Source organism: Rattus norvegicus, chromosome X (genome assembly GCF_021556685.1).
Source record: "Rattus norvegicus strain SHRSP/BbbUtx chromosome X, alternate assembly SHRSP_T2T, whole genome shotgun sequence".
In the NCBI taxonomy this organism is placed as follows: Eukaryota; Metazoa; Chordata; class Mammalia; order Rodentia; family Muridae; genus Rattus; species Rattus norvegicus.
In genome coordinates this window covers 136,017,755-136,041,708 of record NC_141554.1, presented here as the reverse complement: position 1 = coordinate 136,041,708, position 23,954 = coordinate 136,017,755, and the positions used below count along the sequence as shown (strand labels likewise).

The following is a 23,954-nucleotide window of genomic DNA, read 5'->3' as shown; positions in this document are numbered from 1 at the left end:
TGACAGAATTCTTCATTTAGCCCTTGGAGCAACTTTCCCCATCTGGTGACCTTGGGTGGGTCATACATTTAGGGGGGTAATTGCATGGCTATGAAAGGCTCTATATCATGGGAGAGGGTCAAACATAGGAGAGGGCTGAGAATATACTTACACTCATGCACGCAGAGGAAATTACCAATGCCATGGCCTGTCCCATGACCATAATTGAGCCCAACTTCCCATAAGGCTCTTCGAGCAAAGGCTTCCACCACTCTCCCTGAAAGGGAAAAGAGATTGTTTCTGATCCATTGGCTGGACTTCAACTGTCTACCTTGGCCTTTCCTACTCAACTTCTAGAGTGGTACCTGAGGATGAGGGCTCTTAAGAGGACACTGGTGTGGGATGGAGAAAGGCTGATTGGTGAAGCCAGTAAGTATCTCTGATGAACCCAACCCAAACCCTCACTATCTCTAGCACTTAATACATTACACTCATTATCTGGACTGATGTCTCACGACATAGTCCTTAGCATTTTGATAATGACTTCCTCTAAGAATTATATATGACTTCTGAAACTCACAGTGACCTTCCCTGCCTCTGAGTGATAGCACTGGATTAAGAGGCAGAGGACTTGGGTTCAAGGCCCAGCACTCCCACTAATCCTATGTAGGACCTTGAGCAAGTCATTTTTCTTGGCTAGACTTTCTTCTTTATGTGAGAGGGATGGGCTATCCCACTAGCCTCCCAGGATAGCAACCCAAGCCCCATAAAATCAGAGCCTGGGGTGCCTGAGTCCAGTCCGATTTCTGAAATCTACCTGATGTAGCAGCAGGAAAGACAAGTCTGGACAGATCGATGTTTCCCATCAGCACACGCGTGTAAGCCTCCTGGTAAGAAGAGGGGAGTAAGAGGTGATTTGGAGCACAAGAAGAGGGGTGAGGGAATTTCCAGCTGCTTATCCTTAGAGCAGATGGGAATGGAGGCCCAGGACCAGGGGTAGGAGACTCCATGTGCTTCTGTTAGGCTTATATACAGGGGTCATTGTCATGTGCGGAGGAAGTGTAGAGAAAGGGTAGTGACTTAGTGGGTGGCAAGCAGCTCTTTTTCATCTCAAGTCTAGAATCCTGGCTTGGCCACTCACTGACTCTCTCCCCTCTCTGTACTTTGGTTTCCTCATTTTAGTAGGATGCTAATGGTTCCTGGTTGCTAAAGGCATAGGATAAGGTGGACTGACTACAAGTAGAAGGCAGTAAGCAAATGCTCAAGCAAACTTAGCCTAGTTACTCCTGTATTCCTCACAGGTAGGCTTGCAATTTGCTATGTAGCCAAGGTTGGCTTTAAACAGTAAAGCCTCCTGTCTTTACCTGCCCAGAATGTGCTACCATGCCTTAGCAACTTCCTTTAGTTTTTCTTAAGGCCTGAAGTTTGGGTTGGGCCTGATCATGTGGCAGAACAGGTTTCCTGTTGGGAGAGAGAGATAGGCAACGGTGACCTATTCTGGTCACTGCTAGTGGCCATGTGGTCACTTCCTTTCCCCATACTCCTGCATTGGCTTGCCATTTGTGGCTCAGAGGAAACAGATTCCTCAACAGGCCAAACTATGAGTTCCTGGAGGCCCATGAAGCAGGGCATCCCCTTCTGGGTTCCTGGCCTGCTGGTTGCATGCAAGCAGCTCCCTAGCCCACCCACTCCAGCCGGTGTCCCAGGTTCCACTCCAGCTGAGCAGTCCTCCCTCTTTTCAGACCAGCTCTAGTTCCTTCTGATCTGTGAGATGCCCTGTGCTATTTTTCTCTGCTAGAGACAGCTTTCCCTCCCTTCTGCAAAGGACACGCTGAACACACAGATGGCCAATGTCTAAACATTCATAGACTGACACGGCAAGAGAGTACACATGGCTTGAGGTCTTGGTGGTACTCTGACTTTGCATTGGCTTTCCTGGTACTTGTTGGGTGACCTTGGGCAAACTACATGACATCTCTGAGCCTCAGTTTTACTCCATCAATTTGAAAGGGTTCTTGATGAGGTGAACTGAAGGGAAAAATTTGGGCCTAGTACTTACCTTTTGAAAGGCAGTAGGAGTACCCCAGTGTACTGTTCTGGTGATATCTGTGGTCCCATCCCTGTGGAGAGAGGGAACTAATACATCTAATTCTGCTGAGTACTTGGGAGGAAGGCGCTTCCTGTGTATTTTCTATTGTTTGTTTCAACTGGGGTTTGAGAGACTGGGCTGGAAGGGAACATGGGAAAGGGCAAGAGGAATATAGAGGACTGGGCATGGTGATGCATGCCTGTAATCCTAGAATGCATGAGGCTGAGTTAGGAAGACTGTGATTGCAGTGCCAGTCTGAGTGACACAGTGAGATCATGTCAGAAAGAAAGATTGATGAATGGGAGGGGAGGAAGGGAGGATAGGTGTCACCATCAGAATCGTATCTCAGCATCCATGTAACAAAAAGACTTAGTAGAGTTCTTAAGGTAAAAGTCACTATGTTCAGGGCATTGGCTGCCTGCCTGCCTGTCTGCCTGCCTGCTTGCCTGTCTGTCTGTCTGTCTGTCTATTTCAATAAATTACAGATGGAAGACTGAGGTTCAGAAAGGTGACATTATCCTAACATCCCCACAATCACAGCCATTTATCATTTATAGGACACTTCTGGATTTCCTCAAAGAGGAGAGCAGAGCAGGCCTCCTTATTAAAGATCAGGCCTCTGAAGCCATTAGGCAGTGAGGTCATCTCCCTCCCCAAGATTTGGTTAAAGCCAGGCTGGGGAAAATGCTGACTCCTCATAAGATGCTCTTATGAAGGTGGCTTGGAATTCCATGAAATCGAAGCCAGAGACAGCAGGTCCAGCTCACAATCATTAGCTGTAGTTGTTAGGCACTACACATACCCATCCCATGGGGGAGGCATGGAGAAAGGGTCCCAGGACTCTGGGGTTTCTTGCGAGTAGGTCATGGGGCATGGGGAACTTCTTCCTCAGGAAAGAAGAGGAAGTGAGGTGACTATTTCCCTACCTCACCCTCTTCTGAGCATGCCCCAACCCAACACGCCCCCACAAATTTACTTCCTCTTTGCAGCCATCTCAAGTTCACCCAGCATCAAACTAGTGTTCCATACAGGCTGCTAAACAGAGCACAAAGCAGGCTGGCTCCCTAAGACGTGTGCTGAACAAGAGTCTCTGTCCTCAGTGCATTCACCCTTCCCACAGCATAGAAGTTGGGAAATCCAATGAAACTGTGAATGATTAGCCACACATTTCAAAGGAATATGGTTAGCTCATTAGGCATGATTGTCACACTAGACTGTGTAGGTTGACACTGTACAAAGGAATCACATCTAAAGGGCTTTTATCTGCCTCCATCTCCAACATTACATGGTCACTCATCTTGCCACAGGGAATGAGCTGGGTTTGATGACTCTGATCTGGGCTATGTCTAGGGCTTGCATGAGTGGGTGAGAATATAGGTGTTCATGTTTGTGCAGCCAGGCAGATCTGTGTAAATAATTTTCAGACTTAAAAAAAATTCCTCAGCAAGTAGAGTCTTTTTCTAATTCTTATATTTTTGGTTGTGAGCTTAGCCTTTAACGGCTGAGCCATCTCTCCAGCCCTCTTTTTCTAATTCTTACCCAGGTGCTGCATGAGTGCCCCCATTATTCTAATCTCTGTGTGTTTTCTACTGTTCAGATGCCCGCAATGAGAACATGAGAAGGCTGCTCAGGGCTTATTCAATGCAGTTCCCCACTTTAATCAAATGAAGACCTATGACCCAGGAAAGCTAGCTTCAGCCAGTCTCAGGAAGCCCAGAATGTGTGAGCTGAGAGCCAGGCCAAGGCACAATGGGGTATACATACCAGTATTGGCCTCCAGAATCCACCAGGTACATCTCATCTAAGGACAGCTTACGGTGCAGCTCTTTTGTTGGGCTAGGAATGAAAACAAATATTGAGAGGAGATACTCTGAATCCTGCACTAGGCAAACTGGGTAGAGCTGAGGACAGGGACTGAGGAGAAACAGAACTCCCTTTACTTGGGAGGCTAGCCTTCCAGGCTCTCTGCTCTGGGGAAATAGCTCTCTTCCCCCTCCCCCAAAACCCCTGGGAAACACTTGGCTCCAGCTGCAGCTGCAGCTGGTGTCTTCAGCACACTTCTGTTTATCTTGCATATGGCCAAGCAAGACCTCGATCCTTGAAAGAGGAGCTAAGAGTTTCAGAGGCTACTTGGTTTGGCCATCTCTCCTCACATAAGAATAAGCACACAGAGGCAAGAGGTTCACAGGAAAGCAAAGAGGTTCTGGGCCTGAACTTTCTTTCTCTGTAAATTCTTGATGCATCCAAGAGGGCCCCAAGGATCTAGGGCACAGGAAGAGAGGGGACTTTAAGAATAGGACTGGATGGGGTTGGGGATTTAGCTCAGTGGTAGAGCGCTTGCCTAGGAAACGCAAGGCCCTGGGTTCAGTCCCCAGCTCCAAAAAAAGAAAAGAAAAAAAAAAGAATAGGACTGAACAACAATATTTTGGGGGATTGAGGTATATCAGCTCCATCACTCTCTAGCTTCCATGGGAAAGGCTTGGGGAGGCATAAGGGAAGGGAACTCTTAGATACACCAGGTCTTTCTCTGGAGGGCCTCTGATTCCTTTTCTATCAAGTCTAGGCCAACCTGATGCATCTGGTTAGTTTGGTCCCAATGTTATCAGGCAGGCCTACTGTGGTTTGTTTTCTGTGAGACCAAGTATCTGACTAACTTATATATTGCACTCACTATGATTGACAGAGGCTGAGTAGCCAGGCCTTTTCTATGTGGAGTTTTGTGTGATAGTCATGCCTGAAATCACAAATTGCTAGCCAGACTGAGTTATAAGGAAAAACCCTGTCTCAAGCTAGCTGTAGTGGTGCACACCTCTAATCCCAGCAGTTAAGAAACACAGTCAAGAGGATCAGGAGACCCAGTCTTGACTACATAATGAGTTTGAGGCTAGCCTGGGCTAATGAAACATTGTCTCAAAAAAAAATCCAAACAATCACAACCACCACCACCACCACCACCACCACCAACAACAACAACCAAACAGAAAAAAAAAAAACAAAACTAACCAACCAACCAACCAAACAAACAAAAAACCCCTAAGCCAATAAAACTATTTCAGAAAAACAGATAACAAAAATTCACAGAAATAGCTTCTAACAGCATCTATGCTTTCCTTGAACCATGAAGACCCCAGAAGCACTCAAGCACTCCCCAAATTTCTGCTTTTTGGAACAAAAGCCATACTCAGGCCTTTTAATTTCAAGGAGATTCCAAATGGCCAAGGAGTTCCTTCCTTGACCACCCATAGTGTTGAAGGTCTCAAACCTTGAATATTGACTCAAAGCTCAGAACATTCCCATCCCAACCCAGGCCCTCTATACCCCCAACCCTGAGCCCTGCTCACAGCGCTGTGGAAAGTTCCTTGTTCTGAAGTACCTGTAATGGGCCAGGGCGGCGTTCAGGCCACTAGCAGAAATGGTTTCAAAACTGGGTCCAGAGGAGAAGTTTTCATTCCTAAGGAAGGCAAGGTAAGGAATGGTCAGAGACTGGCCCAGGAACTAAGCTATGACTGGGATATGTCACACAGCAAATGCCCAGCTGACTTCACCCCAATCTGACTCCCTTTGCCTCTCCCAGCCCCACCTCCCCTAGCTTTGTCCTATCACATATAGAGAGGGCATTCAAGCACAGAGAAGATAGATTATGGACACCAATTCTCCTTCTGCCTCTATTTTACTTGGAGAGAGAAGAAAGGTAGTTCTCTGTGTCTGAAAACCATCCCACCCGTGCGCTATGTTTTGCATGTCAACCCTAGATGCTATTCAAGAAGCCTTCTTTCTACTGAAAGCTCCCAAGTGTCCCAGGGCCCCCCTGGCCTAAGCAGGCCTTTCCCAGGGAGAGCAAGCCTTGTCCGAGGCATTCGCTAGGGGGTGCTGTTGGGTTGTCCCGCTTTCAACAGGGCTGGAGACTAGCTTCCAACACCCCAAGCACAGCTCCCAGACCACCCACGAACCTGTCAATCTCACTTCCAAATACAAGCAGGATCTTTCTTCTTCCTAAGGAGACTAATTACTCCTCACTTCCCCATCCCCCACCCCCGCACCAAAAGATAATAAGTTCAGTACCGTCGTAACTGATCAATGTGTTCCGCTCCAGAAAACTCATCCACCGTGCCTTTGGGCACGTTCTTCTCCAACCAGACCAAGTACTGGATCACAGCCACAGCGTCCCGCACCTGAAGCGGGAACAGTGACTAAAGCGGGCCAGAGTGGCAGCTTCCTCTCTTAGGGAAGCCGATCAGATAGCTGCCCTGGGACTGAGTGCTTTGAAAACATAACAATTTTACTGGCTACTGGATAGCAAAAGGATTCTCGTTACTGTTTATATCTAATCAGAGTGTGCTCATGTTTTTAAAAGCCTTCTTATCTTTATAAATACACACCGAAGCGGTGACAGTTGAAATGAGACAATGTGTGGGATTTGCTTTAAAATAATCCAGCAGCAAGGGGTGGGAGGGGAGGGTCATGCACAGAGGTGGGGTGGGGAGGGCGGTGTTAGAGGTGAAATAGCTTTGGGCATGACTTGATTATTGAAGCTGGGTAATGGGAACATAGGGAATCTTAGGCTATTTTCTATTCTGTAGTATACGTTAAATTTTTTTTTCTGAAAAAAAAAAAAACTTTCCAAATAAGGTCTTTTATCCTAATGTTAAGAATCTTCTCTTGCCAGGCACAAAATTGTTATGCTGACAGTTACTTAATACAGGCAGTGTTTGAAGCAATGCAATCACCACATGTAATATCTACATATCTATATAGATATAAATAGAGATATTTGTTGCTTCTTGCTTTCTTTTAGAGACTTCCTCAGGCTTCTGTCTGGAAGGCATTATAACTCATCAGACAGACCTCCCAACGGACCTCCCAAAGGACTTACATGGCTGGCTTTCAAGAGGGCCTGCTCCTTGCTGTTCTTCACAGCCTTGATTAACATCACTGGGGAGTAGGTCTCTGTCACGAGTTTTTCCTGTTGAGAACATGAACCAAAAGATGGACTAGAAGCACCGTCCAAGGTAAGTGGTGCTTTTACAAAGGGCAGAGAGGAAGTCCTAGCTAGGGTGAGACTGTAAGACTTGCTGATCTCTTTCATGACCAGGTCCTCTCCTTTGGCTGCTTTCTGAATAGGCAGGTCTTTCCTAGTTTTCTGCATATAGGTTTCCTTGATGAAAATTGTCCTGGCACTAGCAGTCAGGTCTGGCATGTTGGAGTTTCTTACACATATCAGAGTGGTTCCCAGGCCCCAAACATATACTATGGCAGCCAATGGGCTTCACAAGTACTATATCCTTGAAGTCATACAACTCTTATAAGGGCTCAACCTCATGACCATTTTAAAGAAACAGAGATCTAGACTGACTGAGCTACTTGTCCTCTTCCTCCTCTTCCTCCTCTTCCTCCTCCTCCTCCTCTTCCTCCTCCTCCTCCTCCTCCCCCCTCCCCCTCCCCCTCCCCCTCCCCCTCCCCCTCCTCCTCCTCCTCCTCCTCCTCCTCCTCCTCCTCCTCTGTCTTCCATCAATGAGTTCTAAACAGCTACACAGTGCACATTAGCTGACTGACAAGCTGGACCAATGGCAGAGGGGTCCCATTTAGACAGTTATGTCTGGAGCAGAAGGAGGCCAGTGACTGGCAAACCTACCTTTGGTATCACATCATAGACCCCATAGGTGGTATAGCTGATCCCAATCAAGATTTTCACATTGCCTGAAGCATAGGCTTTCACACCATCACGAATTTGACTGTAGTCTTCAAGTTGTACACACATGGGTAGTGTGCAGTTTGTATTCAGGTACTGCAGGGTCTCCAGGCTAAAGCGACTCTTGTTGACAAACAACCTATGTGGAGAGGGAAGACCAGGAGGGTCCTGAGTGCCTGCCTACTAGGGGGAACACATGGAATTGGAAGCATATGGGGGGTCTTTTGATTCCAAAGGGTCACAGGGAACCAACATAGAGAACCAGGGGATTAGACTTGGTTTAACTGGGACTAATAGTCAAGCGGTCAGGAACAGCTAGTGGGAAGTTTCCTAGGAGAAGTCTGGTGTGGTAGGCACCCAAAGTTACGAGTAGCCTGAAGGCTGTGACATCAGTGGTACAGGATAGGGTGGAAGCTGGAGGAGATTCACAACAGTAAGCGGAGGAGAAGCTGTACCTGATGGAAGAGTCCGTGAGCAGCGTATAGGAGTAGAAGAAGGGGTTATAGGGGATGTCACTGCTACGGAGGTTGAAGAGCCCTGGAAAAAAATTGATGGGATTTTTTGAGGTCATTCTGAATGGGAGCAGCATTTATGACACCTGTGTTCCACTATCTGTTTTGGCTTCAAGATTACTACTGACAGCAGTTTGTGGCATTTGCCTATGAATGCTTCTCAACCTTTTTAGAGATCTCAAGCTGCTGAAGAGAGCTATAGATGTCTCCTCCATAAAATGGAGAGAGGTGACATTAAGCACTAAGTATTGGGGCATCCTCCAAATGTCTGAAGCTCAGCCATAGGAATTGGGCGGGAAGTCTTCAGCCATGTGGGAACAGAAGAGGGTTACTCTGGGTATCAAAGTTGGGACTTTGAGTGGCCTAGATGACAATCAGGGTTGCTGCTGGCTTTGTGGACCTTCTTTCTCCTAAGAAGACACAATTACCCTGTTGCCCTGGCCAGTACATTTCGCAGGTAGCCTGTGGGCTTACCCACTTGCTTGGAGCTCCCTGGTTTCCTTGTTCTGTAGCCCTGAGCAGCTGCTCTCTCCCACTCTAAGCTCCCACAGACTATGACCACAGAGCTCACAGGAGCTGGTGAATATGTTGTTATTTTAGGAAAATCTCTATGTCACAAGGCCCAGGAGGCTTGGGACTACCAGACCCACTCATGTTCACAAATCCCCACTCACAGGCTGTCTCATCGAGTGCGGATAGAAGAACCCCAGTTGGAGCCATGGTGTGGTTCTGCATATAGCTTCGGATGGCGGATACTTTTTCCTGCCAAGTGCTTCCTAGAAGCAAAGGAACCCAAAGAAAGTATGAGTGACATACGATGTCTTTGGCACAGGGATCCTGAGAAAATCCCCAAGAGTAGTAGTTTTTCTTTATTGCCAGTGGAAGATATGGAGCCTTGAACATTGAACAAGTACTCTGTGATTGAACTACTCCAGCCCTCTATATTTCCAAAAGCAGTAGAATTCTATCATCAAACAAGATCTGACTTTTGTTATTCATGACTTGCCCCCTAACCCAGATGGGGGCTTCAACCACAGCCCTGCTATTAGTCATCATTGGGTGTGATGGTGAGCAAATTACTTGACAGCTCCGTGTCTCATTTTGCGCATCTGTTAGATGAGGTTGGGTTGGAACAATAGTATCTAACTCAATAGGTTTGATACAAAGATCAAATGGGTGGACATTTATAAATCCATAGAAAGGCATTTGCTAAGTCTCATATTGCTTTTTTTTTTGACCTGTCAAAAAAACATATAGAGAGAACAGAAGATTTGCTGTAAAAGAATTGCATTTAACTTGGCCCAGCAGTAACTCCAGCACTCAATCAACCAGCCATGGATAATGGACTAAGCATGTCTTGTGTGTTGTTTTAATTTTTGTACCTTCCATTTTACAGATGAGGTTTCAGACAGGTAGAATGAGTTGCTTGGAGTTTCATAGCTGAAGAGGTGCAACTGGGATTTGAACCCATATCTGTGTGATGGGCCTCACCTACATTCCTAATCTGCACTAAATTGGGCTTTCTTACTAATGCTTTCACTCTTTTAAGTGGTCTTTAAACTTTGTCCAGTGCTTTCCTTCCTAGAGTGCTTGTATCTAGGTTCCAGGTTCCAGGAGTTCAGATTTCATCTCCTTTTCTGCCTCCTGCAAGGCATTGGAAGTCTTTCTCTAGACAGTACTTGGGAAAAAATTGGCAGAATGTCATAAGCATTAAGAGTCATATTTGGGCCCAGATACAGAAATGATAACTTAATGCTATTAAAAAACTTTATGCAAATGGGTAAAACTACTCAACTAGAACCAAAAGCTTTGGGTCTGATATATTTTTAAAGTTTATTTTATTCTGATAAAACAAGACATTTTAGGGCTGGAGAGATGGCTCAGTGGTTAAGAGCACTGACTGCTCTACCAGAGGTCCTGAGTTCAAATCCCAGCGACCACATGGTGGCTCACAACCATCTGTAATGAGATCTGATGTCCTCTTCTGGTGTGTCTGAAGACAGTGACAGTGTACTCACATATATAAATAAATAAATCTTAAAAAAAAACAAGACATTTTAGCCTTCATAAAGTACACAATTCAGCTGGCTTTCAGTATACTCATAGTGTTGCACAATCATTGCCAGTATCCAATTCTAAAACATTCTCAACACCCCCAAAGGAAACCTATTAAGGAATCCCTCCTCATTTCCCCTCCTTCCAGCCCCAGGAAATCACTAATCTACTTTCTGTCTCTATGAATTTGCCAATGCTGGGTGTTTCATATAAATGGAATTATACAAGTTGTGGCTTCTTCCACTTAAAATTATGATTAAGATTTATAAGTATTACTTCGTACGTTGGCTCATGACTCTATGGGAGGCTGAAATAGGCGGATCACTGTGGGTTTGAGGCCAGTTTGGGCAATATAGTAAGTTTAACTTCAGCCTGGGCTATGGAGTGAGATCCTGTCCCAGAAACAAACCAAACCAAACCCAAACAAAACAAAACAAAACACCCAACAACTTATAACCCACAAAAGAAAGATGTGTGACTATGATCTATTTTGAGAAAACAGAATCACACACAAATGATCCGACATGTGCGTGGCTAAATTATCATGTGCCAGCCACTCCCTTGCCTTTGCCTCTCCACACCACCTTTAACACCGAGACATGGCTGGAGAGGAAAATTCAATTTTGTCTAGGCATCTTGAAGCTGAACTCTGTTCTTTGGCTTCCGGGCTAAGCTCTGACTCCAAATGGCTTTTCCTTGAAGACTAACAATGTCTCAGCGTCTCCTAGCTTATGGGAAGTGACAAAATCCACATGAATTCTGTCTCAATCTTTTAGAGCCTTTCTTTCCATTTTATCCTCACCTTTGCCTGGCATAATGGAGCCCCTTATATCTGAGTAAGATGAGTGGTATTTATGATCAAACACTCACAGATAACAAGAAACTAAGTCTCCAGAAACTAAGTCAAGGTGCACAAAGAATGTTTCGGAAAGTTATATTGGAACAGATAAAAAAATTGGACACTGTTTCTACTTGTTTCATCATAGCCACAATTTTGAAATTTCCCTCTTACTTTCTCGACGCCTGTCTAAATTAGAAATAATATGTGGATTTGTATGAGGAAAGGGGGTTTTCAGATTGCTCAATGTGACAAGAAATGCAACTCCATTGGCCCATTCAGAACTTCCAGGGAGATCAGTGACCAAGACCCAGATTCACAATAGGTCCCCTAGCCCTGGCCAGAATTCAGTTATTGCTTACAAGAATCATAATGCAAACTGATCTTTTCTATCAGATTAAGATAATGCCGATGAGGTCTTGGTTACAGATGTTAGACTTTTCTGGGTCAATTAACCTTCTTTTGTGTCCAGCCAAAACCCTCTTCTGTGCCACAGACCGACACTGAACTTAGTCATTTACTTCTTCTGTTCATGTCAGTTCTGTCCAACATCTAAATCCCTCATTAGAGTAGAACCAGAAGTAAAAGGCTGAATGAGTCAGTCAGTTTCCACTACCAGATAAAGGAGTACGATCATGAGTCTTCTGTCTTAAGAAAGTTTTCTTTTGAAGAGTGGGAGACAGAGTGAGGTGATAGCTGAAGAGATGGCTCAACTGTTAACCGCACTGGTTGCTATTCCAATGGATGTGGACTTTGATTCCCAGCACCCGCACTGCAACTCAGCCTCCAGTCCCAGGGGGGGTCTAATGCCCTTTTCTGGCCTTCTCAAGCACTGTATGAACCTGATTGCACAGACAACATGCAAACATGCAGGCCAAGCATCCATACACAAAAAAGTATAATGGAAATCTTAGTCGTTAAAGAAAAGGGTTTTTGTTGTTCTAACTTTCTTTGGCTCTCCTGTTCCCTCCTTTTCTGCTGTACCCTTCTTCATATGCTAATAATGTTTACTTCAGTATTTTCTAAATATGGTCTGAGCACCTTTGGACTCTGTGAGGAGAGAGAGAGAAAAAAATCTACATTTTTAACTAAGCACCTCAGGTAGTTGGTCAAACATTACTTTGTTGCCTTGGTTAATGACATTTTCAAGGGAAAAAAAACCCATCAGCTGCACTGGAAATTATGCTGGTAGGGACCTTTGTTCATACATAATTGGAAGGAGAATAGGCCTATGGAATCACCTGTAAATTCTTTTGGCAGGGCATAAATGGGTTGGCTTGGCACTGGGGGCCTCTCTGACCCCCATGCCACGTCGACAAGGTTGGTTGTAATGGATAAAAGGTGTCTGTTGGAGTCTTGGAGTTCTTGATCATAATTTTCCCAGGAACCTGCAGAGATAGAAAGGAGTCACTTGCCCCTTGTCCATTAAAACTCAGGAAAATCTGGTCTAGGCAAAGTTAGTCCTGCAGCCTTGCCTTCGATTGGCTCCTATGGTTCCAAGTCTGGTTCCAGCCCTCTGAAATGCACATCTGTCCTTCACAGTAAATCTTCCATCTGTCTATTCCTGCTTTCCAAACCTAACTCCACCTTGGTGCCGTCCACTGTCAAGTAGGTAATTTTGACCTTCTCTGCCCCATTCCCCGCTGCAGTACTACAGATTGAACCCAGGACCTTGTGGATGTGAGGCAAGCACTCTACCACTGCATTATATACCCTGGTCTTTTTAAAGTGTCAGTTATGGGGGCAGTCCTTCTGAGGTACAAGCCATTTTTATTAGGATGTAATGGCACTGTTCAGGGCATTGGATAGGCCAACAAAGAGGTTAGTTTGGAAATAGGAGCCTTTCAATGAATATTCATGAAGTCTTTGATGGTATGGGCTATCCATCTGTCTGGGGCTCCAGAAATTGGGGAGCTGTATTCTCTGGAACCTCGATTTGCTCAAAGGCCCTCTCCACACTTTTCACTCTACTAAGATACCTTCTAGAAAATGCTTTTTTTTAAGAGATCCCAAGTACCAGGATTGGTAGACTCCAGAATTCAGAAGATGGTTCTGGGGTTAAGGATATCCCAGACCTGTTTATCCACTAGATCGTAATTATTCCAAGTCTTCTAGGTTGGCTTTCTGAATTCATGCTTTTTACAAAAAATTTGGAATCATTCTTTTAACATATTTTTATTACACAATCCATGAATATCTCTTTGTTGCAAAATATTTCTACAGCAGCAACTTCAAGATCCCCTCTCCCTAAGCAAATATGCGTGCCTCCCGGGAGGCTGAGCCACCCTCCTTGCAGCTTACACAAATCCAGGAACTAAGAGAAGAACATACCAACAGAAAAGAGGAAGGGGTCAAAGCCCACATTCTCTCCATCAGGGACTTCAGCTAAGATCCAGGCGACAATTGACGAAATGCTAACTGAAAGATGGGAGGGAACACAAAAGTCACTTCCGAGACCAGTGAGTGCCAGATGGCATAGGCACTTCTGTCTGCCACATGTGTTCTTTATGTCTGCTTCAAAGACCAGAGATGCCCTCCTATTTCCTGAACTTCCCACAGAGGCCATGCACTATTGTACAGACACCCACTCACCTGTAGTTCCCCAAACCTAGTCTAGGGTCTAGGGCTGGGGGGACAAATCCGTGGGAGCCTTCTACCTTCCTTATGGAGTTCCCAATTGCAGTCCATCTGCCTCTCGGCCTGAGTCCAGTAACGACTATCGGTCCAGACAGCTGCTTTTTTCTTGGTCACCACAGCAGTACCTGCAGCAGAGTGGAGAAGTCTAGAGGTGAGGATAAAGATGAAAGTGAGGAGTGAGACTTTGTTGAATGTCCAGTGTAGTACTAGCTCAGTCCCAAGGGGCTCTAGAATGAGCTTCTCCCCCCACCTATTAGAAGGAATACAGGTAGGAGATGTTAAAGGCATTCTTGAGGAAAACTACAAAGAGCTCACTGGGCAAACCATCTCTGCTTTGTACTATTGGTCCTTCTAGAGGGAGGGCCTTTAGAACTTTAAGTAGGAAAAGAATCTGGTTGGCTCCTGCCAGTCCAAAGGAACTAATGCTGCACATGCATGTTCTCAAGAAAGATGAGGGCTGGTAAGACATCAAACTAGGTGCCTCCCTGAGGGCTGATGGGGATGATAAACAGAGCAACTGTGGTAGAGAGAGTAAGGGCTCACAGTGTGTGTTGGGGGTGAGGCAGAGCACCTTGAGGATCAGGAAGGAATGTGTGAGGGTCAACAAAGGAAGTTGCCTTTCATTTAAGGGAACAGGATCAGGCCCTTCAGAAACGGAGAGGAGACCTCATTAAGAGCTATGTTAATGTCACAGTTGGCCATGTAGAGTGATTTCTGTAAAAACATCCCAAAAGTAAAACTTTATCCCCAAATGAACTATTATGTAAAAGGAAGAGCAGGCTTTTTGTCAATAAATGTGGAAGTAGCAATTGCTTCAGAAATCAGCCCCAAGGAGTGCTAGGCTAGGCTGCCTGTGGCAGAGGCAGCAAAGCATAGGAAGGAAAGCAGAGGCAGCTCCCGTGCGGGAGTGTGGCCAGTGGGGTCTGAGATATTTGACCTGGGGAACATGCTAGGTTTGTGGGGGTGAGGAGAATGAGAATGAATACCAGCCCATGGTTTTGGATGCAGGGGAAATGGCCAACCCGGGTCCTCTGTAATCAGCTTAGGTCTACCAACATGAAGCAGTGAGGACAGATAATGGCTCTTACCTGCAGACCCTGTGAAGCCAGAAATCCATGCTCGCCTCTCATCATGTTTGCCAATATACTCACTCTAGGAAACCAACAATACCATCATTAACTTTCTTCACGGACTCAGGTACCAAGAGGAAGGCCACAACTACATCTTAGATTTTTAAAATATCATGTCTTCTTTTCCAGTCTATCACACTAATTGGATACTGCATAAATCACTTTTGTACATGGCTTTATCCATTGGCCACTTAGACAACCATATCCATGGCCTAAATCTGCAGCTTCTATCAACTTGGGCCTTGGTCAAAAATATTGTGGAAAATAGAAGTATATTCAATATATACCAATGTCTTGTCATTATTCCCTAAGCAAGTCAGTATGGTACATTATATATTTGTATTGTGTTAGGAATTATAAGTCTTCTAGAGATGATTTAAAGCACATAGAAAGGTCTGTATAGATTATATGCAAACACTTCGCCATTTTATATACCAGTGTTGAAACATCCTTCTTTTGGACTGTTGATGCAAGATGACTTTATATTAGTTCTCATCATCCTTGAAGACACATTGTTGTTATTTTTGCTGAAAGAAGCTTGGATATTTAGTCAAAGTTCTTAAACATGCCCAGAAGGTCAACAATTAACTGAAGCAGACACACTGACGTTGCAAATGCCTTTTCTTCTAGCTGGGTTGGTATGAGCAGCTGGATGAGGAAGAGGCAGACGTACTGGTGGGAAAAGGTAGGCCGAGTAGGCAGGGCTGCTATTTTGGGGAAATGGTTCTTATAGAGACCATCACCTTGTTCTCTGTTTGCTTTCTCCCCTCAGTCTACTGCCACATGTATATAGTCTAGCACCCTGGATCATTGTACCGTTCCCACCACAGGGTCTGTGACAAGCTGGACCAGGAATTGTATGTGTGGAGACATGCGCATGTGGAGGTTAAAAAAAAAAACTTGTGGGAATTGGCTCTCCTATTCTACCTCATGGGTTCTGAGGACTGAACTCAGGTTATTGGGCTTGTTGGCAAATGCCATTACCCATTGAGCCATATCCCTAGCACCAATGTTGTTTTTATATTGTTGTCTCTACAGGTCAAGAAAATTTGGCCTTGTTTTTCCTCCAATGTAAGGAGGTATGTTCTTTCAGTTAACCTTAAGCTGATGTATGGGAAGTTTTCCATTTTCGTCCTCTTTGCTGTGAAATGCTTTCTCTCTCTTCAGCTTCCACATCTTCCTATGCTCTTATTTGTGGCTTGTGTTTAGGGGCCAACAACCCCAAGTAATTGAGAGGGAAGAGATGAGAGAGAGAGAGAGAGAGAGAGAGAGAGAGAGAGAGAGAGAGAGAGAGAGAGCGCAGAGCTGGTTCTTACCATGTGTGCATCCGTGTCTGGGATGATGTAGGCAGAGAGATTCGACTTCTCCATCTGCTGGCGGAGGGCTGCAAGCCGCATTGTTGTATTGACAGCAGTAACTGGCAGGCGCTGACAGATAACATATGCATTGCTTAAATAAAATGATGCCTGTGACTTTGCCTCTAGGGAAGCACCCAGTTTTTCCTGAGGGTGAGTTTAGGGGTATTTAGGCTATATTTAAGAGTGATGGGGTAGCTGCTGATAGCATTGGTTAATCTAAATTGAGAAGTCTAAGCTAACTACCGATGGAGGTATAATAGAGCTTGAAGACCCTGTAGAACAATTAAGGGACCTGAATGTCCACTGGATATGTAGATGAAAACTACAGGGGTTTCCTCCCTGGTCCCAGGCCAGAGTATGGGCAGATCCTTTTGGGGATATCTTGAGAGTCCAGTTGACAAAAATACAGGTCACCTATCTGGTTTGATTTGACTTTCCATTAAGCAAGGGATCCTATTTTAATATACATATATCCCATGCACTATTTGGGGCACACTTTAGTACAAAATATTATCACCTGAAACTTAAGCGTGATTAACTGCCCTGTTCTCTATCCAGCAACCGTACTCTTCCAGGAGTGACCCATTGGCCCCAAATGGAACTAGAAAGTAAATGAGTACCCAGGCATTTGCGACATCTCGCAGAAAGTTCCTCTTTAAGCCAAATATTTCTTTAGCGGGCCTTTTATCTTCCAAATCAAAACCACCGTTGGGGTTTTTTTTTTTTTTTTTCTTGTTTGCTTGCTTGCTTTGCCTTCTCTTCAGCAAGAACTCCAGACTTGTTCGCATATGAGAATGCTGCAGCTTGCTCATCCATTTGATGGCCCTGGTGGTCCTATAAAGCTGCCATTGTATGCAGACGTTCTATGTTTGTCTTGAGGCTCATTCTAGAGTCCAGCTGTGAAGCTGGCCACTTTCTTCTCATTGGGTCCCATTTGCCAACCTCAACCCTCCCTTTGCCATTTAGCTAGATTTTCTAGCTCTCTGGCTTTCTCCCTGCCTCCTTTGGTATTTTTCTTTTCACAGGTTCCCTCTAAAACAGTGGTTCTCAACCGGTGGGTTGTCACCATCAGAAAAAAAAAATATTTCCAATATTTATTTTCATTGCTACTTAAATAACTATAATTTTGAAACCGAGTTGTAGCAAATTTTTTAAAGATTTATTTATTTTATTTATATGAGTACACTGTAGCTCTCTTCAGACACACCAGAAGAAGGCATCAGATCTCATTATAGATGGTTGTAAGCCACCATGTGGTTGCTGGGAATAGAACTCAGGACATCTGGAAGAGTAGTCAGTGCTCTTGACCACTGAGCCATCTCTCCAGCCACCCCATTTACCTCATTCCTCTTGGCATTCTTCCCCCCCCCCCCCCCCCCCCCCCGGAGCTGGGGACCGAACCCAGGGCTTGCGCTTGTTAGGCAAGCGCTCTTCGCAAGCGCTCTTCGCACTTCCGCTGAGCTAAATCCCCAACCCCTCCCCTTGGTATTCTTAAGATCATCAGAAATAGGTTTTCCTGTGGTGGCAAACAACAGCTTGAGAAGTGCTACTCTAGAATTTGTATTCATTCATTCCATTTGCTTCTTTGCCTCTGGCTAGCCTCAGCCAAGAGCCAGCTAGTGATCTCTCTCACCACCCAGCCTCTTTGCCTCCCTTCCGGTAGAAGCTTCTCAGCCTTAGGCCAGGACAGAAGCCAACAAACTGTGTAAATGAGTGGGGTTGGGGAATGGAGCACCCATGGTGGGTATATTAGATGCCCGAGTTGCTGCTGCTGTTGGATTTTAGTAAGAAACAAGGGCTCCAGAACGCAGAAATCAGAAGAAAGCCTGCAGGAAAGGCTAGCTGCTGGACTAACAGCAGGAAACGGAAGGAATGTTTGGGTGAGACGGGCATGTGGGGGTGGGGCTAAAGCCTCACCGGAGGATTGGTTGAACAGTCTCTCACATCTTCTCTTCCAAGGGACTCAGGCCCTGGGTAACTCCATGCACATGCTAGGAAATCGGAGACAAACCTAGGGTTATTTGGGGGACCAGAGAGCTTTCACAGAGTGAAGGGACATCTTCCCTCAGCTTGCAGGACCTGTATCCTTTAAAACACACCAGGCTGGCCAACTCTATTTGAGACTAAAAATAATCACATTTCATGGAAAATCAGGCTGACTCAAAACTGAATGGCACCCTAGGTCACAGTCATTGACAAGTGATTACCACTTCTGGATGGGTTCTACTGTTCATCACATTAGTTTTCCATTTCTAACCTAATTGTGTCTTTTTAGGGTCTAGTAAAGTGAAAAAATGGTATACATTAAATTTTCAAATCAAATTTTCTTTGAAATGCCCTAGAGGGCCGTGTGTGTGTGTGTGTGTGTGTGTGTGTGTGTGTGTGTTAGTTAAACCCAAGTGTCACTTGTACCCTTTCTTACGGTCAAAGTCTCAGCTTACTATTCTAGGCATCAATTAAGTGTAAAACAGCAATTCTAGTCCAACACCATCACTGGGTGGAAAAGGTGAATAAACATTTAAAGATTTCCTACTGTATGCCAGATAGAGAACTCCGTCATTTACAACCAAGTGAAGCACTGTATACCTCATATTACCAACACTGTGGAGGGAGAGGCAGAAATGCAAGATTAACTTTTGCTGTGTTGCAAGTTTGGAGCCATCCCGGCCTTCATGTGAGGGCCTGTCTCAAAAGATAATATGGAATAAAGTACAAATGGACTCCACAATGTAACGGCTGCACAGTCCCGACACTACTGAGATCAACTACAGGCCGCATATATAACAATGATCCTATATAATTATATAGTCTAATAATGTTATAGTCATCCAGTGTTTTTATAAGTACATTCCATGTTAATGTGTAACAAAAAATGCCTAATGGTATATTTCCCAGAATGCAGTCCTACTGTCAATGGGCTACAATGGTCTCTCCTCTGATATTTGTGACAATCATGTGAGAAATTCACTTTCTATAATGGAAGAGGTCAAGATCCATGTAGGTTTGATAATTTGTTCAGGTTTTGCCACAGTGAATGAGTGGTTAGATGGAGATTTGAACCTAGGTCATCTAAGGAGGGTGTAGAGGATGGTGTTGGCTGTGTGGCTCAGTGGTAAAGCCTTTGCATTCTTCAAAAAATATAAAAGTCCCCAGTTTTAGTTCTCAGGACCATGGAAGAAACAGGGGTTCCCTTTCCATCTTTTCACCAGACCATGTGTAGGAGGTGGTCCTGGAAATGCTACAAATGACACACACTATATGGAGATCTATTTTCCAGTTTGGGCTCTTTACCAAATTTTGTATGAACCTAACAAAGCAACCCAATATTCACTGAACAAATTTTTTTAACTGGCAGCTATGTGCCAGGCACCGGAGCTGTGTAAAAGAGAGCCTTCCTGACCTGAAAGTCTGTTGATCTCTCACAGTCCTTTCCACCTCTTGACACTTAGGGGACTTCCTTCCCTGGGTCCATGAGAGACTAGTTACCATACTTTTACCTTTTAAGTGGCTTGAGAAACAGATAGAAGGAGCTGTGTTGTAACATTATGAAAGCTTGAATGACTTGGCCTCATAAATTCAGAGGAGCAATGATACCCGTACTGTTAATCTAAGGAAATGAACCCCCAGTTTTGTAGGAACAGCTTTCTAGCAAAATAGCAGTGCTAACATGCCGACATAGGAAGTGAGACCTAGCCAATCCACAGTCATGTGAACACCAGGGTCTATCACTTTCTCTCTCTGTGTTCTTTGGCACAGGGGTGGTACCAACGAGATAACTGGATGCTGAATTAATGAGCAGGCCCTGCTGTCAGGGAACAAAGAGACATTTTCCCAGGACCAGGGATAGTGGTGGGAAGCTGAACTGGATACCTAGTTGAAAACAAACAGACCACCCTAGAGGAGATGCCACATCTCCCCTTCATCTCTTTTCTTGACAAAACTTCGACATTGACCTTTTGTACCTGCCCTGTCCTGCCAGGTCTTTATCGTCCTAGTAAGAATTCTGCTAAGTCAGAAAACTTCCACCCTTCAGTATCTGATCACCTTCAAGATCACATCAGATCAGATTCTTCATCCCCCTCCCTTTGATACCTCACCATCCTGGCCTGCCTTCAGTAAGAATCCTGTTAAGTTAGTTTAGCAAGAATTCTCCATCTTTGGACCTCAAGGATTCCTCTTAGTAACTTCCTGGGCAGCAAGTCCTCCAATCCTCACTGGTTAAACATCCGTAACAGACTGCGTTGTGTGCCTGGCTCCCTTCTGCAAGGCCTTTCCTGCAGACATCTTAAAAAAAGCGATCAACCTCACAAGTGACAAAATCATTTTGTGCAGGTATGGAAAGGGGCCAAACTAGATTTGATCCAAGTCATGAACCCCACCAGGACCTTTTTCTGCAAGATAGAGTGACAAAGAGAAAAAAGATAACCCGAATCCTAGCCCTTACTCCAAACTTTTCTGAGCCTGGAGAGAAAGATCAGCGCTGTCTGTCAGGAGAGGCTGGGGTGCACATACCACAGAGGAGAACAAGCCAGGGGTAGCATTGCCAGTAGGCTTGGGCCATTGGGTCTCCAGATGCTGGCGATGAGTAGATCAAGGGAATGGAGAGAGGGTTGGGTTGTTTGGTGGCCTCTTCTTCCAGGCCTTTCCTGGGCAGAAGCAAACAAGGCCGATGGCTTTGTCTTGAGCTAGAAGAGGATCCTTCTCTAACCTGTTGTTTCAGGAGTGTGGGAAGCCACAGTGGACAGAGGAGCCTCAAGCTGCCCAAGCAACCTGTGCTGGTTTCTTGTGGAGTTGGGCGTGAGCCTGTCCCGGGCAGAGTCCAAAGATCTCGGAGCTGGTCTCAATCTGCCAGCTTCTCCCAGCCCCCTCTCCAGCAGCTCTATCCTAGCAGTTCCTAAATTCTGTTCCCCACCCTTCCAGGAAGCTGTTTCCTATTAGCTCACATCAGGCACTGGGTGCAGCCCTGCTTTTGCTTTGGGATAGATATTTGCTCCTACTTCTGTTCCTCCTCTAAGCCCTTCTGTGTCCAAAAAAAAAAAAAAAAAAAGCTAGTGAATGAGTGTATGAGTGTTCTCCTGATCCTGCACCCAAATCAGGGAGGTTGATTGCAACCGGGGGAGGGGTTACCGTCTTACAGCTGGCAATTGGCATGAGATTTCCCCACTGGTCCATCCTAAAATATAGCAGCAGACCCTCCCTTGGGATCCCCCAGTCCCATTCAGCTGCATGTTCTAGGCTTTATAAACCCTAAGCTGCTTAGGGACCTTGATATCTGGAGTGTCTTTGAAGGCCCAAAGATCTGCAGGGACCAGGGAATGCCATTGAAGGGAGAAGACCCCAAAGGAGGAGTCTGAGGGCTCTGAGAAGACAGAGAACTGGAAATACTCTTGACAAAGCTTCCAGATCAGGGATTTGGTCGCCCTTAGTGTGGCTTATTCCTAAACAACAGAACTCACTGGGAGGGAAGCAGAAAGCTAAAAGCAGAGATCATGGGCGTGTGTGGTAGCAGGCACAGGCACAGGCACACTCATGTCCAGTACTCTGTCCCGTCAGGGAACTTCATGTCACATCAATTCTAAGATAGCAGCTCCAAGGAAAGGCTCTGTAGAACCTTTAGTCCTGTGAGCTCAGGAAGGAATTCTGACAAGTGACAAGTTATTATTTGTTTCAACATGGGGTTTTATATCAAAAGACCAGTCCATGCTGGCCTTGAATTTACAATCCTCCTGCCTCAGCTTCCTGACTACTAGCATTACAGGCATCCTATCCAGTTTTGACTTTATTTCTAATGTGTTTACCTCTTGTTTGTAACCATAATGAATTTAAGGCGGCTTTCAACAGTCCATTTAAGAATGAGGAAGCATGGGGCTCGAGACCCCATATGTACAACAATGCCAAGCAAGCAGAGCTTCCAGGGACTAAGCCACTACCTAAAGACTATGCATGGACTGATCCTGGACTCTGACCTCATAGGTAGCAATGAATATCCTAGTAAGAGCACCAGTGGAAGGGGAAGCGCTGGGTCCTGCTAAGACTGAACCCCCAGTGAACTAGACTGTGGGGGGGAGGGCGGCAATGGGGGGAGGGTTGGGAGGGGAACACCCATAAGGAAGGGGAGGGGAGAGGGGGATGTTTGCCGGGAAACCAAAGAATTATTATTAAGTAGTAAATAAATTAAAAAAAAATAAAGAGCTACATTAACTTCAAAAAAAAAAAAAAAAAGAATGAGGAAGCATTCCTAGCATGGATGTTGGGTCGGGCGGGGAGTGTGAAATCCTACCCTTATCTAAGGTAACTGATTGCTGTTAAGGGAGGGAGAGTTTATGTTTTCAGACATGTGCCCCAAAGAGGTTATCCATGCTCAAGGGCATAGATAGTCCCACACCCACTACCACTCGGGTAGGAAAAAAATGTGCAGTAAGTTGGGAGGGGGAAGAGGTGGGGTAGGATAGTAGAGGAATTGGGGGAGGGGAGATAATGGGGGTGAACTTGATCAAACACATTATATGCATGAATGAAATTATCAAACAATAGAAAAGAATGATGGAGTAGGGACTTTTGTAGAGGGAAGTGGGGGTCTTCCTGGGATCCCCTGACAAGACAGACAAACTAAGTGAGGATACTCTGTGACCACTGTCTTCAGGAGGAAAAAAGCAAAGGACAGAAGTCCCCAGCCTCAGGGCCCAGAACTGGGAGAACTCTGCCATTCTATGACTGCCAAAGCTCTTGTCCCCCCCCCCACCCCCAATCCTGCCCCTATTTCCTATCTTTCCCATGACTGGTGAAGAATTCCCAGAAACCAGAGGATACAGGAAATGTCCACTCAAAGGCACTCACCTCTTGTTTGTGCTGTAGCATATACTTCACATGGTTAGCATGGGCTCATGCAGAGATACCCTTCGGGGACAGTTACTGTCAACAGTCATCTGTGTGGCCTCGGGCATTGACTTCACCTCTCTGAGCCCTCGGTTTTTTTTACCTATGACTTGCTGTTACTGAAACATGACAGTCTTCTGGTGCGTCGAGGAGCAGAGCACGTCAGTGGGGGCAATTAGTCCTTATGAAGCTGCTGTCTGGCAGAACAAAGCCCAAATGCTTTGTGCTCCTTCGTGGACATGCATAACCAGCAACAAAGCAAGTCTCAACTACACTTTGTCCTTTCTGTCCTTGGCACCAACATTGCTGAAATAGCAGTTATTGCTACAACAGTAAACCTCAGTGAGACCTAGGTTTCAAAAGCAATCCAACAACCCAGGCATCTCGCCTTCGCTTTCTGATCTCTGTCCTGGGATGTCTCTGCTTAGTACTTAGCCTTTCACTTCCATCTTCTAGGACCTTGACTTGGCCTTGGTGGTAACAATGACCTCACATGCTTAAACCCTCAGTTCCTTCCTTATCTCCTTATCGAGGAACTACTGTCCTCACTCTCATTCTTTTGGGGACTTGACCTCAAACATTGGCAACAGTCCTGTAGTGGAAAGCACTGATTAAAGATAGATAGGCAGGGTAACTGGCCAAGGGTCCTTTGTATCAAAGTTGTTTGGAAACCCATGAGTCACACCCTACAGTAACCCTGTGGCCTGCGCAGACAGTTCACTTCTGCTTTCGCATCTTTGGACCTAAGGGCTGGACACTAAAGGCCAAGTCCTGAAATTGGAGAAGTTTCT

General features: G+C 45.3%; 1 protein-coding gene across 6 annotated transcripts in view; it reads right to left on the bottom strand.

The window, feature by feature from the left end:
* The window catches only part of Xpnpep2 (X-prolyl aminopeptidase 2), a 29,363-nt gene extending 5,701 nt beyond the window's left edge, over positions 1–23,662 (bottom strand). Inside the window, exons 1-18 of one of the 6 annotated variants that reach the window (XM_087598998.1) lie at positions 23,125–23,648; positions 20,800–20,933; positions 18,205–18,278; positions 16,246–16,356; positions 14,888–14,951; positions 13,820–13,924; positions 13,494–13,580; positions 12,404–12,550; positions 8,944–9,045; positions 8,213–8,294; positions 7,701–7,896; positions 6,942–7,031; positions 6,131–6,240; positions 5,442–5,519; positions 3,833–3,904; positions 2,039–2,099; positions 797–866; positions 152–256 (exon numbers count right to left, since the gene is read on the bottom strand). In XM_087598998.1, coding sequence (XP_087455124.1) covers positions 152–256; positions 797–866; positions 2,039–2,099; positions 3,833–3,904; positions 5,442–5,519; positions 6,131–6,240; positions 6,942–7,031; positions 7,701–7,896; positions 8,213–8,294; positions 8,944–9,045; positions 12,404–12,550; positions 13,494–13,580; positions 13,820–13,924; positions 14,888–14,951; positions 16,246–16,356; positions 18,205–18,278; positions 20,800–20,848 — 1,603 coding nt within the window. In that variant the 5' untranslated portion in view covers positions 20,849–20,933; positions 23,125–23,648. Of the gene's footprint in view, positions 1–151; positions 257–796; positions 867–2,038; positions 2,100–3,832; positions 3,905–5,441; positions 5,520–6,130; positions 6,241–6,941; positions 7,032–7,700; positions 7,897–8,212; positions 8,295–8,943; positions 9,046–12,403; positions 12,551–13,493; positions 13,581–13,819; positions 13,925–14,887; positions 14,952–16,245; positions 16,357–18,204; positions 18,279–20,799; positions 21,245–23,124 lie in introns of those variants that run through there. The other 5 variants (XM_087599000.1, XM_087599002.1, NM_057155.4 and 2 more) reach the window with 5 other exon arrangements.
* Positions 23,663–23,954: the final 292 nt, after the last annotated feature.